This window comes from Eleutherodactylus coqui, chromosome 6 (assembly GCF_035609145.1).
Source record: "Eleutherodactylus coqui strain aEleCoq1 chromosome 6, aEleCoq1.hap1, whole genome shotgun sequence".
Classification (NCBI taxonomy): Eukaryota; Metazoa; Chordata; class Amphibia; order Anura; family Eleutherodactylidae; genus Eleutherodactylus; species Eleutherodactylus coqui.
Genome location: NC_089842.1, coordinates 114266487 through 114281009, shown reverse-complemented (window position 1 = coordinate 114281009; position 14523 = coordinate 114266487). Strand labels below are relative to the sequence as shown.

The 14523-nt window shown below is 46.4% G+C and overlaps 1 protein-coding gene across 1 annotated transcript in view; it reads left to right on the top strand.

The window, feature by feature from the left end:
* Positions 1 to 2675: 2675 nt before the first annotated feature.
* Positions 2676 to 14523, top strand: part of LOC136632480 (uncharacterized) — a 45411-nt gene continuing 33563 nt past the window's right edge. Inside the window, exon 1 of the mRNA XM_066607406.1 lies at positions 2676 to 2804. Coding sequence (XP_066463503.1) covers positions 2767 to 2804 — 38 coding nt within the window. The 5' untranslated portion in view covers positions 2676 to 2766. The remainder of the gene's footprint in view (positions 2805 to 14523) is intronic.

Below are 14523 nucleotides of genomic sequence, written 5' to 3'. Positions count from 1 at the left end.
AGCTGAGCTATGATTCGTTGCTATTCGCAACAAAAAATGCCCAGTTTTACTCAAATTGGACCAGAGCTAGGGATTTGTATACAATACAAACAAACAGATTTTATGTTTTAGATATAAGATGCCAAGCAAGCGAAGAACCTGTTTGGGCAGAAGGACAACAGCTGCACTTAGGCTGCCTGTCCATGGGCATTGCGAAGTCCCGCGGCAAATCTCCACCACGGGAGCCCCCACCCAGGAGCAGAAGCCGGCAGACGAATCTCCGCGGTCACTACGCAAACATAAAAGGTTTACCTGCATGTAGCAGTGCTGAGTGTGTGTACGTACCTGCATGTTGCAGTGCAGTGTGTGTACGTACCAGCATGTAGCCGTGCTGTATGTGTACGTACCTGCGTGTAGCAGTGATGAGCGTGTGTACGTGCCTGTGTGTAGCAGTGCTGAGTGTGTATGTGTGTGTAAAGGTGCTGAGTGTGTGTGCTTAGCTATTTGTAGCGGTGTTGAGTGTGTGGGTTCGTACCTGTGTATAGTGGTGCTGCGTGGTCCTGCGCTGTGTACGTCTGCGTGGTCCTGCGCTGTGTATGTCTGCGTGGCCCTGCGCTGTGTATGTCTGCATGTACCTGTGCTGTGTATATCTGCGTGGCCCTGAGCTGTGTATGTCTGCATGGCCCTGCGCTGTGTATGTCTGCGTGGCCCTGCGCTGTGTATGTCTGCGTGGCCCTGCGCTGTGCATGTCTGCGTGGCCCTGCGCTGTGTATGTCTGCGTGGCCCTGCGCTGTGTATGTCTGCGTGGCCCTGCGCTGGGTATGTCTGCGTGGCCCTGCGCTGGGTATGTCTGCGTGGCCCTGCGCTGGGTATGTCTGCGTGTTCCTGCTCTATGTATGTCTGCGTGTTCCTGCTCTGTGTATGTCTGCGTGACCCTGCGCTGTGTATGTCTGCGTGGCCCTGCGCTGTGTATGTCTGCGTGGCCCTGCGCTGTGTATGTCTGCGTGGTCAATGCGCTGCGTATGTCTGCGTGGTCCGGCACTGCGTATGTCTGCGTGGTCCTGCGCTGCGTATGTCTGCGTGGTCCTGCGCTGCGTATGTCTGCGTGGTCCTGCGCTGCGTATGTCTGCGTGGCCCTGCGCTGCGTATATCTGCGTGGCCCTGCACTGTGTATGTCTGCGTGGTCCTCCTCTGTGTATGTCTGCGTGGCCCTGTGCTGTGTATGTCTGCGTGGTCCTGCTCTGTGTATGTCTGTGTGGTCCTGCTCTGTGTATGTCTGCGTGCTCCTCCTCTGTGTATGTCTGCGTGGCCCTGCGCTGTGTATGTCTGCGTGGCCCCGCGCTGTGTATGTCTGCGTGACCCTGTGCTGTGTGTGTCTGCGTGGCCCTGCGCTGTGTATGTGTGCGTTGCCCCCGGCTGCTGAATACTACTCACAGCTGTTCAGAGCAGTTCATGCAGCCGACCGCGCTGAACTCCGTCTGCCGGGACCAGGTTAGTATATATATATTTTTTTTATTTTTACACATTTCTGGATGAATTGCAGGGAAGGGCTTATATTTTTAAGCCCTTCCCGACAATTCATCCCGCGATCGCCGGCAGCCCATTACTTTCAATGGAGCTGGCTGTATTGCCGGCTCCATTGAATTCAATGGTCAGTGCTCGTTTAATCGAGACGAGTACTGCGTGGTGCTCGTCTCGAGTAACGAGCATCTCGAGCACCCTAATACTCGAATGAGCATCAAGCTCGGACGAGTATGCTCGCTCATCTCTAGTCAAGATCTGAAGGTCGAACAACATGCATATAATAACTGTTATTTGTCCCTGTGCTGCACCGCACTTAGCTGGCTGTCCCCCGGGCAGGTCGTTTTGGCTCCCTGCTGTACTGCTGTAAACCCCTGCCGCTGTGTTCTGGGCAGCGCCTTGTACAAAACTCATATGGCGCTGGAGAGAGGGGGGCACCGGAGGGAAGGGAGCCACCCGCAACAATAGCAAGCCGCTTCACCTCGCTGTGCAGTCCCTGAGTACAACTTTGCTCTGAGCTGTAATACAGAGAGGGGGTTCCGCAGCCAGGGAAGGCCGTTCCCAATGTGCCAGTGCGTGGCTGCAGCATGGGACCTGCATGGTAACCAGCACATATCACTGCAATGTCTGGTGAGGCAAGACGTGTGTCTGTGGCCGGCAGCTTTCATTCTTTGTCCGGTGGTGCTGTGGGCTTCGTGCTGCAGCATCGGCAGGGAAGCGGCATTCATGGTGCTGTGCTGTCCCTGTTAATGCTCCCTCCTGTGCGGTGAATCTGCTGTCAGGCCGGGAAGTAGCGGTATGAATGTGCTAGACCGTGTTTGGAGCAGCCGCCGGGTAAATATCTTCAAACTGCGGATGGCAGGCTGTAATTTTTTGCTTTCCCTTACAATCTCTAGTGGGCTGCCAGGACCTACATTCCATGCAGCTTGGCAGCCAATCACATACAGGGGGCGTAACTCCCCTGTCAAACTCGACTCCACCAGTACTTTCTGGTGGCGTTGAGATACACTAATACCATCTGCATGTACCTGTGCTGTGTATGTCTGCATGTACCTGTGCTGTGTATGTCTGCATGTACCTGTGCTGTGTATGTGTCTGCAGTGTGTGTGTGTGTGTGTGTGTGTGTGTGTGTGTCAGCACTGTGGAGGGGAGGAATGCAGCAGCACACCGAGAGCCTTGGCAGAGGGGGAGAGGGGAGGGAAGTTCAACAGGACTCAGTGCAGGGAAGTGCTCTGTGAAGTGCTTCGGGAGGGCTTTCTTCTTGTTATGCTGACCTCTCCAATGGATCAGCTATCCTCCGTCCGGTAAGTGATCTGCGGGTCCACCTGGAGTAGTTGGTGGGGTGAACGAAGCTAATGGCTGTTCTCCTCGTCGCTTAGCAATGCTTCTCTCCCTAAACACTGAGCTGTGCACTTCTAGACTTAAAGGGGTTGTCCCGTGAAAGCAAGTGGGGTTATACACTTCTGTATGGCCATATTAATGCACTTTGTAATATACATCGTGCATTAAATATGAGCCATACAGAAGTTATTCACTTACCTGTTCCGTTGCTAGCGTCCCCGTCTCCATAGTGCCGTCTAATTTCAGCGTCTAATCTCCTGATTAGACGCGCTTGCGCAGAAGGGTCTTTTGCCATCTCTTCGCTCCGGCACGAGCCGGCATTCTGGCTCCGCCCCCTTGTACGCGTCATCGCGTAGCTCCGCCCCCGTCACATGTGCCGATTCCAGCCTCCTGATTGGCTGGAATCGGCACATGTGGCGGGGGCGGAGCTATGCGATGACGCTTACAAGGGGGCGGAGCCAAACCGCCGCTGCTGCTGGAGCGCATGAAGGCCTCCTGGAAGCGCGATGCACTGTGGGACGGGACAACACAGGCGCCATCTTAGCTGCTGAACTTTATAAGTTATTATTTCATCTCAACAGTAAGTAGGAAGCGGTTTTTAAACGGTTTAAAGGGCTGCTTTATGCCGGGGGGTGACTGGGGGAATGTGCAGATTTAAAATTTTGCGGCTCGGGACAACCCCTTTAACATTTGGGAATTTTGACCGTCTCTAACAGGGACTCGCTGTATCAAACTTTAATATTAGGATTTTACAGCGGCGGTGAGGATGCTACAAACCCACTGACACCAAAATCAGCCACCAGAGGTCTCACAAAAGGGTTTAAAGAGTGGTGCAGGAAAAAGCTTCTAGGCTGATTTATATTAGATATACCAGCTTATATACGTGGCATTGCCCAAGTAAACATATGCCTATATAAATTATTTCTTAATTAGAATACTCATCAATGTCTTTACCATAATTAGAGAGGTGCAGAAAAATATATACCATTTTTAACAATGATTAATTATTTATTTTTTAACACTTTGCAGCCTGTAATATGTATATTTTAAAAAAAATATATGTAATAATTTTTCGCTAATTAAGTTGGCATTTGGTGCACAGTGTCAGGAAAGCAAATAGTGGGCCCAATGCTCCTCAAATCCACTGTGCATACCATGGTTTGTCTGGATATATCTCAACAATATTATGACCATTAACACCAGAAGAAAGAATGTACTGCTTTTTCCAACATGATGAGCAACATATCATGCCTCCTACAACTCACTGGCATGGGTTTGTTAACTGTTTTATGGAAAAGCAAACTGTGAGCAAGGGATATGGCCACCACATTCCCCCGACTTGTCCAATTTTTATCTGTAAAGAGATTGAAAGTTGAAAGTGTACACCAATAATCTGCTTACTCTGGACAAACTCAATTAAAGCATTATGAACACTTTCCGCAGCATTGCCATTAAGGAGCTGCAGGCAGTAACAGCCAACATGTTGCTAACATGCCTATAGGTGCATAAAAATGAACAGGGACCACTTCTAACATGTATTGTAAGATGTGCGTAAATCAATAAGGCTTTGTGAAAAATAATCCACTTACTAGTTGTACCTGTCGCAGTAATGTCAGAGCTGGGCTGCTTTTCCATGGCACACCCTGTTTGATGGTTAGAATTAATAGCAATAATCTAAAATGCAGGGAGAGACAGGGATGGTTCTCTGAAGACCTTAACTTGCCAGGCTATCATTGACACCATACATAAGTGCTGCATGTGAAGCACAGCTCCCTCCTATTTCCATCTCTTTACTGTACTCTGAAGTGCTGGGCCAGAAATAGGAGGGAGAGAGCTATGCTTTGTGTTTAACCCCTCATCATGCAGACTGCTGATGAAGAAGAGCATCAAAGACAAAAACTCCTCCTCTGCAGACTCAATGCCTACTTTAGCATATAAACTCTCCCACTCATGCCATACTCTCATGTGATAGTACTCAAAGACCACTCAGTCAATCCTGATGTAGTCCTCATACCATGCTCCACAGTTTATCTGTACATAAAATCCAGAACTCCTCTGCCTTCGATGCCAATGCTCAAAAACGAATTCATCTGCAAATGAGAAAGAGCATCCACAACTGAATTTGTAATACCCAGAATATAAACTGCCACAATTAATTCTAAGACAGGCTTCAACACAGGCAGAGAACTCGCGGACTGTATGTTAATTGCCTGAACAACTCCCAAATTATCACAGCAAAAGTGAACTCTCTTGTTCCTAAGTCGCTCACGCCAAATCTCTGTTGCCAACACAATTGGAAATCATTGCAAAAGAACCATATTTGACAGCAACCGCGCTGCACATCAGCAATCTGGCCAAGACCCAGCAGATGACTAAGCATGAAGTAAAGCTACATATCAACAAGAGTCTGAAGCATCAGTATTAAGATCAAAATTCCCACTATCAATTGCCAAAAACGATCAAACTAACCACTCATAAAAAGAAGTAAAAAATGCCTACCACACTGCTGCTAAGTCCGCTGTCACCTCCATCCAGAAATGGACATAGTGTTAAAATACCACCATGCCCAATGCAGCCACAGCCAACCTCCTGCAGAACACTTTTCCCATGGGCATGATTCTGTAGACAAAATTCAACTTCTCCAACAATGAGTGTACCAGATGCAATTGACATTTTTACACCACACACAAAACCCCACAAGCCAATGCAGATCCTCCAATTTATTTGTGGGAAGTCTACATTCAATTTTATTTGTATCAATCACAATCCTGAAAAACTGGACAACTGTTGTGGTGACCTAAGTTTTCTCCTGTGCCAAAGAAATCCCAAAATCCCAACTGATTCCATGGCATGCAATAGCACTGAATACACACAGGAACCAAGGGGACTAATGAACCAAAAATCATCAGGATAGTGAAGCATGGGTGACCAAACTGCCTCCTGCTTCACTACCCATCCAATGCAGGTGCTAAATTTCTCAAAATAAGCACAAGAAATTCAGCATGCTATTGGCAAACAGTAAATCACATTGTAGCCACCCTGCTACTAAATGCCTAGCAGTCAGAACTAGAAGCAAACAGAAAGCTGAATCCACATCTGCTTTAGCCAGCAGCACTCCCTCACCAAATTTCCTAACTCATTTAATAAAAGCATCAAAAAATATGTATAAAAACTGAACATGGCTCCGATTTTATAGTGTCAATAATGGACAACCTGGCTGAATATGACAGATAATGAATCAAACAGAATCCAAAAGATTCTGTCTTGGAAACCCAACCGAGAGGAGAAATCCTTAAATCTGCCAGTGGCGACTCCATAAAAGGCCCCCAATTTGCCAAGCTCAACCTCTTTATGCAATTTGCCTGACACATTAGTTGAATGTGCATGTACTGATGCCAAGTTATGTCTCCCCATCTTCAATGCACTCACTGCTCTAGGTATCTGAAAGCCATCCCAAAACCCAACCTGCAGAAACACTGCCACTTGCTATTGCGTTATTTCTTTAAATATGGTAGTATCTTGTCCACTCTCACCAGTGTCACCCATCTTCTGCTGAGCCTCTGTGTCCCTACCTCTTCCTTTTTTGAAACATTCCAAAAATCTGTGTGATCTACCGCAAACGCAGCATTCAGGTTTGTACTTACAATAAACCCGTTAAACTGCCAACAACAATATTGCCTTGCTGCTGATTAGCCACTGTTACCTTTAGGTGCCTCTATTAGGCAAATTCATAAACTAATGTCTATATGGACCCATCTAAGGGAAGGACAAATTGTTCATTGTAACAAAGCAATGGTATCTCACTGTAAATGCGACGCATAAATTTGGATAACATACCATAATCCTGTCTTGTGGGCCTCTGCTGTAGAAGCCTTGAGCAAGGTTTATGGGACATCACTGATAATGTCCCTGCTAGCCTCTCCTCTGTCAGGGCAGTCATGTGGTCAAACAAACCAAGTCACAGCCGCAGTTGATATAAAACAGTGGACCAGAGTAGCAGCAGAGCATTGCACAGCAGCAGGTGAGAATGTAAGTTTTTTTATTTACAGTACAAATACAGCATGACTGTATGCTAACAGTCGCTTGCAATACATTACTCATATTATTTCTTGTTTGCTTTTCTCAGTGCATGTTAATTAGATTTCTTCCTTAAAATTATGTTTTTTAAGGATTACTGGAATGGTTCTTGTGTCTTTAACCCGTTAATGACTGCACATATGGTTTTTAATGGTGGACCTTAAGATGCTTTATTCTGATGTGTCCTCTTTTGAAAGCAGCTGAATCGAAGCCTGTCACTGTTCTCCTGTACCATGGAGAGCCAGTGCTCTGTTGGATGACAGCACAGCACTTTCTCTAACAACGGCGACCCCGAAGAAACCTTGGATGCCCACTGTTTAACCATTTACATGCGGCGATCAAGCAACCACTTTCTACTACACTGCTATAATGAAGTGTAGTAGCGTATTAGAAGAACTATAAAAATTGTGATATTCAAGTCCCTTGTGGGACAAAAATAAAACATAAAAAAATTATAAAAATGTAAAAAAAAATGTCAAAGCCCCACCTTACCCCTTTTACTATTGAAAAAAATAAATAAAAACTTTAAAAAAATCATGCATTTAGTATGAACTAGAGAAAATTAAAAAAAAAAAAAACATAAGAAAAGTAGCTAATTTTGCCTCTTTTTTCTCACAAAGAACGTAATAGAAAGTCATCAAAATTATGGCACAAGAAATGGTACTTTTAAAAAGTACAGCTTAGTCCCCCCAAAAGCCCTGACACAGCACCGTTGACAAAAAAGAAAAAATGTGGAGTTCTTTGAATGCAGAGATAAACAAAAAAAAAATACTTTTTTTTAAGAAGTGTGAAAAACCCATGAAAAAAAACTATATCAACTTGATATGGACATAATCGCACTTGCCTGAGCAATTGGGTTAACATATTGTTTATACAGTATTGTGAGAACTGTTAACAATAAAATCAATCCAGAATTGCAGATTTTGTTATACTTGCCTCTAGAAAAAAAATAGAACCCAAAGCAATCAAAATATTACATATTCCTAAAATTTTGGATACATGACAACTATAGTTCATCCTGCAAAAAAACAAGCCCATAGTCCGCTGTCACCTCCATCAAGAAATGGAAAAATTGTGCACAAAGTATTCTCAAGCATCCCGGCTGTATATTGCATACTGTTACCGGTTTTATGCAGTGTATTGTTAGTGGTGTACAGAGAGTAGATGGGAAGTAACAAAACTCCTATCATTTTGAATTTATTTATTTTTGGGGGGGCTTTAAGCGTACGCTATATACCCCTGTGTGTCCTGTCAATCCACGCTATCTAACTTGAATGTATGCAGTTTACATATTTTTGGGGGGGGCATCAAAGCGTACGCTATATACCTGTGTGTGGGTCCTGCCAATCCACGCTATCTAACCTGACTGTACGCAGTTTGCATATTTTGTGGGGGCATCAAAGCGTACGCTATATACCCCTGTGTGCGTCATGTCAATCCACGCTATCTGACTTGACTGTACACTCTTTACATTTTTTGGGGGGGCTCAAAGCATACGGTATATACCTCTGTGTTGGTCCTGTCAATCCACACTATCTAACAAGACTATACGCTGTTTACAGTGTATATTTTTGGCCTTAAAGCGTACGCTATATACCCCTGTGTGCGTCCTGCCAATCGACGCTATGTAACTTGACTGTACGCAGTTTACATATTTTGGGGGGGCATCAAAGTGTACGCTATATACCCCTGTGTGCGTCCTGTCAATCCACGCTAACAACACTGTACGCAGTTTACAGTTTCTTTTTTTGTACTTAAAGTGTACGCTATGTACCCCTGGGTGTATCCTGCCAATCCATACTATCTAACAACACTGTACGCAGTTTACAGTGTCTATTTTGGGCTATACGTGTATGCAAACTACCTCACAGTTTGCGTAGAATTTTGATCAAGTGCATTCTACAACATAATGAAGACCAGTGGTAACGATCGAGGTTGAGGACGTGGTCGTGGGCATCCGAATGAGGGTGTGGGCAGAGGCCGAGGTCTGGGGTGGGGTGAAACCGTGCCTGCTGATGAGGGATTAGTAGAGCGCTGCATATCAACGCTTCCTAGCTTCATCTCACATTTTGCAGGTCCGTGTGGTAGACCATTATTAAAAGCACAACAGTGCGATCAGGTGATGATGTGGGTAGCGGATAACGTGTCCAGTAATTTTATCAAATACCCAGTCTTCCATGCAGTCCACTCACGCTAGCCAAGGGACTGGACCTGTGAATCCTCACAATGCTTCTCCTTCCTCCCAGCCTAGTTACTCCAGGAAAAGGGGAGATTCAGAACAGGCATACACCCAGGAACTGTTCTCGGGTCGCTTCCCTGAGTCGTAAAAAGGGTTCCTCAGTTACCTGAGGAGTTTGCTGTGACGATGCCCAAAATTTGGACCATTCAGTCTCAGGGTGATGAGGGTAGGGACTTCAAAGTAGTGTCTCAAGAGGTATTGGTTGATGATGATGATGATGAGACAGTTGTCTGTCAGTGAGGTTGTTGTTAGGGTAGTAAGTTTGAGGGAGGAGCAGACTGAGGATTCAGAGGAAGAGCTGGCGGATGATGAGGTGGATTACATGGATTGGTAAGCCTACTAAAGACAGGGCTTCAGAGTGGGAGGCAAGTGCAGCACTAAAACAGGTTGGAAGAGGCAGTGGGGTGGCCAGAGGGAGAAACAGGGCCAGAGCAAGTAATCCCCCAACTGTTCCCCACAGCACCTCCTGGCGGCAAGCCTCCGTGCAGAGTGCTAGGTGTTCGAAGGTCTGGAGGTTTTTTCATTAGAGTGAGGACGACCGACGAACAGTGGTGTGCAACCTGTGCCACAAACAGATCAGCAGGGGAGCCACCACTACCAGTCTGACCACCCCCAGCATGCGCAGGCATATGATGGCTAAGCACTCGACGAGGTGGAATGAAGGCCATTCACCACTGCCTCTTCTCCTGTGTCATATGCTGGCACTGAGATGCAATCCCCCACACTGCACCTACCCTTTCACCTCCACGGTCCTCCACTGCCTCCACCAATGTGTCACAGTGCAGTGTTCAGCTGTCGATAACCCAAGCATTGGAACGCAAGCGGAAATATGCAGCCAACCACCCACATGCACAATTGATAAATGTGCATATCTTCAAACTGCTGAGCCTGGAGAAGCTGCCATATAGGCTGGTAGAAACTGAGGCTTTCCACAACCTCATGGCGGCGGCCGCCCCTGCAACTTCATGGCAGCAGGTGTCCTTCGCTACTCAGTCCCCAGTTGCCACTATTTTTGCGCTGCGCTGTCTCCGCCCTACACCAGCATATGTCACGGAATATGAACCGTGCCCTCACCAACCCGGTTACTGGGAAGGCCGACTTAACCACTGACACGTGGACAAGTGCTGGTGGGCAGGGACACTACTCTCCCTGACGGCACATTGGGTTAACCTGGTGAAAGGCTGGGATAGAATCTAATCCTGGGTCCGCTCACGTGCTACCCACACCAAGGATTGCGGGTCTTACCTCGGTCATGGTTTCTCTGACTTATTATGCCACCTCCTCCAAACACCCCCCTCCTCCTCCCCTTCACCTCTCAATTACCATCTGTGAGCATATCGCCTTCAGTCAGTAGCTCGAGGCACTGCAGCATTGCCGTGGGGAACGTTAGCAGGCCGTGCTGAAACTCCTGAGCTTAGGTGACAAGAGGCACACAGCCAAAGATCTGTTACAGGGTTACGGAGCAGACAGATATGTGGTTTTCGCCAATTAACTTCCAACCAGGTATGGCCGTGTGTGACAATGGGCGTAACCTGGTGGCAGCTCTGCAGCTTGGCAGAATAACACACATACCATGCATGGCCCATGTGTTTTTAATCTGGTGGTTCAGCGCTTTCTTAAAAACTGCCCCAATTTGTCTGAGCTGCTCAGCAAGGTGTGTCGCGTATGCGCACATTTCAGAAAGTCCACCACAGATGCTGCCACCCTCAGGACACTGCAACATTGCTTCCAGCTGCCAGTGCACCGACTGTTGTGCGACGTGCCCATGCACTGGAATTCAACTTTGCACATGTTGGCCAGGGTTTATGAGCAGCGAAGAGCCATTGTTAAATACCAGCTGCAACATGGCCATCGGAGTGGTAGTCAGCCTCCGCAGTTCTTCACAGAGGAGTGGGGATGGATGTCAGATATCTGTCAGGTGTTAAGAAATTTTGAGGAGTCAACACAAATGGCAATGCAGTCATTATCAGCGTAAGCATCCCACTGCTTTGCCTGCTGAGAAGGTTGCTGCTAAGCATTAAGGACGACGCTTTGCGGATAGAACAGGAGATGGGGGATGACTATGTCGCTTGATAGCCAGACCACCCTCACGTCTATTTCTCAGCACGTATTGGAGGAGGAGGAGGGGGAAGAGACTGCTACCCACACTGTGGAGGGTACCCATGCTACTTCCTTCACATCTGTTCAGCGTGTATGGGCTGGAGAGGAGGAGGAGGAGAATGAGAGTCATCCTCCTAGTGAGGACAGCAATGTGTTGTGTACTGGGACTCTGGCACACATGGCTGACTTCATGTTAAGCTGCCTTTCCTGTGACCCTCACGCTAGACGCATTCTAGCCAACACAGCATATTGGGTGTTCACCCTTCTCTACTCTTATACCTGAAGAGGAAAGGAGTACGAGAGTGATGCAATACCACAAGGCCCTGGTGGAAAAGCTGATGCTAAAGTTCCCATCTGATCGCTAATGGTAGGGGACGTAGTTCAGCAGGCCAATAAGCAGGGGAGATGAGGGGAACAGGAAGCATGTCCAGTGCAGGCAGGGGAACACTGTCCAAGGCCTTTGCCAGTTTTATGGCACCCCAGCCAGACTGTGTCACTACTCCCCAGTGTAGCCTGAGTCGGAGGGAGCACTGTAAAAAGATGGTAAGGGAATACATAGCTGACTATACCAATGTCCTCCGTGATCTCTTTGCTCCATACAACTATTGCGTGTCAAAGCTGAACATGTGGCACAAACTTGCACTGTACGCCTTGGAGGTGCTGGCCTGCCCTGCCGCTAGCGTGTTATCAGAGAGGGTGTTTAGTGCTGCTGGGGAGATTATAATCAATAAGTATACCTGCCTGTCAACTGCCAGTGCCAACAGGCTTACACTTATTTAGATGAACAAAGCCTGGATTTCCCCTGACTTCTCTTCTCCTCCGGTAGAAAGCAGCTAAACAAAAAGGATCTTTAAGCTTGAACTGGAGAACAATGCACCCTCCATCATCCCAAAAAAGGGTAGAAGTAGCTTGGTCTACCCTTCTCTGATTTTCGTCCTCCTCCTCCTAAGCCAGCATGTCAGCCTGCTGAACAGCTAGTTCTTCAGAGGGGCAAAATACTGTGTAAAAGCTTTTTTTTTTTTTTGGAGGGCTGCCTTCAAGGTCTGTCAAAACAATTTTTTTTCTGAGGGCTGCCTCCACATTCTCGCCTCCAATTTAGAAGAGGTTCACCACTACAGTTCAGCAAACGTGCTGGTTCTAGCATCATACGCCCACAGAGTCCACAAATGTATCCCAGTGCCGTGTCCAGCTATCTGACACCGAGACAAAATGAATTGTCCTGGTTTGGACACTCTATTTTCTTTAAAGTACATTTTGTCTTTTCCTGGGACACTGGTTAACAAGCCTCTCGGGGAGAGGCAGGGGCTAGAATGGGCGCTAGCTTGCCTGTCGGTGGATCGCCACCTGGATTCTATTAAGCAAGTAGGAGCTGTATGTTAAAAAAAATATTTCAGGGGTTCACCTGCACTCTTGGTCAAAAAATCTTTCAGGGTACTCCTATACTCTTGGTACACAAATTTTTCAGGGCTTCGCCAATACTCTTGGTACACAGATGTTTCAGGGGTTCGCCTATATTCTTGCTACACAAATCTTTCAGGGTTCCCCTATACTCTTGATACACCAATTTTTCAGGGGTTGGCCTATACTCTTGGTAAATAAATGATTCAGTATTTCCCCTATACTCTTGGTACACAAATGTTTCAGGGGTTCACCTATATTCTTGGTACACAAATGTTTCAGGGGTTCGCCTAAACTCTTGGTAAATAAATATTTCAGGGGTTCACCTATACTCTTGGTGAACAAATTTTTCAGGGCTTCGCCAATACTCTTGGTACACAAATGTTTCAGGGGTTTGCCTATATTCTTGCTACACAAATCTTTCAGGGTTCCCCTATACTCTTGATACACCAATTTTTCAGGGGTTCGCCTATACTCTTGGTAAATAAATGATTCAGTATTTCCCCTATACTCTTGGTACACAAATCTTTCAGGGGTTCACCTGTATTCTTGGTACACAAATGTTTCAGGGATTCGCCTAAACTCTTGGTAAATAAATATTTCAGGGGTTCGCCTATACTCTTGGTAAACAAATTTTTCAGGGGTTCACCTATACTCTTGGTAAACAAATCTTTCAGTGGTTCACCTGCACTCTGGGTAAAAAAAAATCTTTTGTTTTAGAATGGGTTGTTGAATTGTAGAGATGTGTAGAAGTACTGGCATCTGAATTCCCTTTATGCCCACATTTGTGGCTCATGAAATTTTGTGTCAGAGGTGGCATGGGATTGGAATTATTGGAACTTAACAGTCCTTTTAAGGACTACTACTCCACTTTTGTGCATCATCAGTTTGGCTGCCTGGGACCAGTAGTGCGCACAAAGCATTCACAAGCATCCCGGCTGTATACTGCATACTGTTACTGGTTCTATACAGTATACTGCTACTGGTGTACACAGACTATATAGGAACTAACAAAACTCTCATTTTTTCTTTTTTTTGGCTGAAAGCATTTGCATAATAGGCCCAAGTGTGTGTCCTGTTTAGCCACACTATATAGCAAGACTGTACGCATTTTACACTGTTTAATTTTGACTTAAAGCATACGCTATATACCCCTGAGTGTGTCCTGTCGATCCACACTATATAACAAGACTGTACACATTCTACACTGTCTAATTTTGGCTTAAAGCATACTCTATATAACCCTGGGTGTGTCCTGTCGATCCACACTAAATAATAAGACTGTACGCATTCTACACTGTCTATTTTTGGCTTAAAGTGTACGCAAAATACCCTAAGTCTGTGTCCTGTTCATCTGCACTATATAATAAGACTGTACGCATTTTACACTGTCTATTTTTGGCTTAAAGTGTACGAAAAATATCACTGTGTGTGTCCCGACGATCCGCACTGTATAACAAGACTGTACGCATTTACCCTATCTATTCTTGGCTTAAAGTGTACGCACAATACTCTTAGGAATAAGGGTCGAGGAATAGGACATGGACGTGGATGTGGGTGTCCAAATCAGGGTGTGGGTAGAGGCCGAGGTCCTGGGCAGGGTGAAGCAGTGCCTGGTTTGGCCACTCTAATTTCTTCATAGTACATGCTGTTTTTCCTTTTGGCACTGGTTAACAAGCCCCTCGGGGAGAGGCAGGGGCTAGGTCAGCCTAGAGCTTTCCTGTCAGTGAACCGCGGCCTGGATCCTATTAGGCAAGTACGAGCATTCGCTGAATAAAATCTGTGGGGGGGGGGGGGATTGGAAAGAAATGTCAGCATGTAACAGGAGAAGAGGCAGTGGTTTCACCCGCAGGCAGTAATTGGCCTTC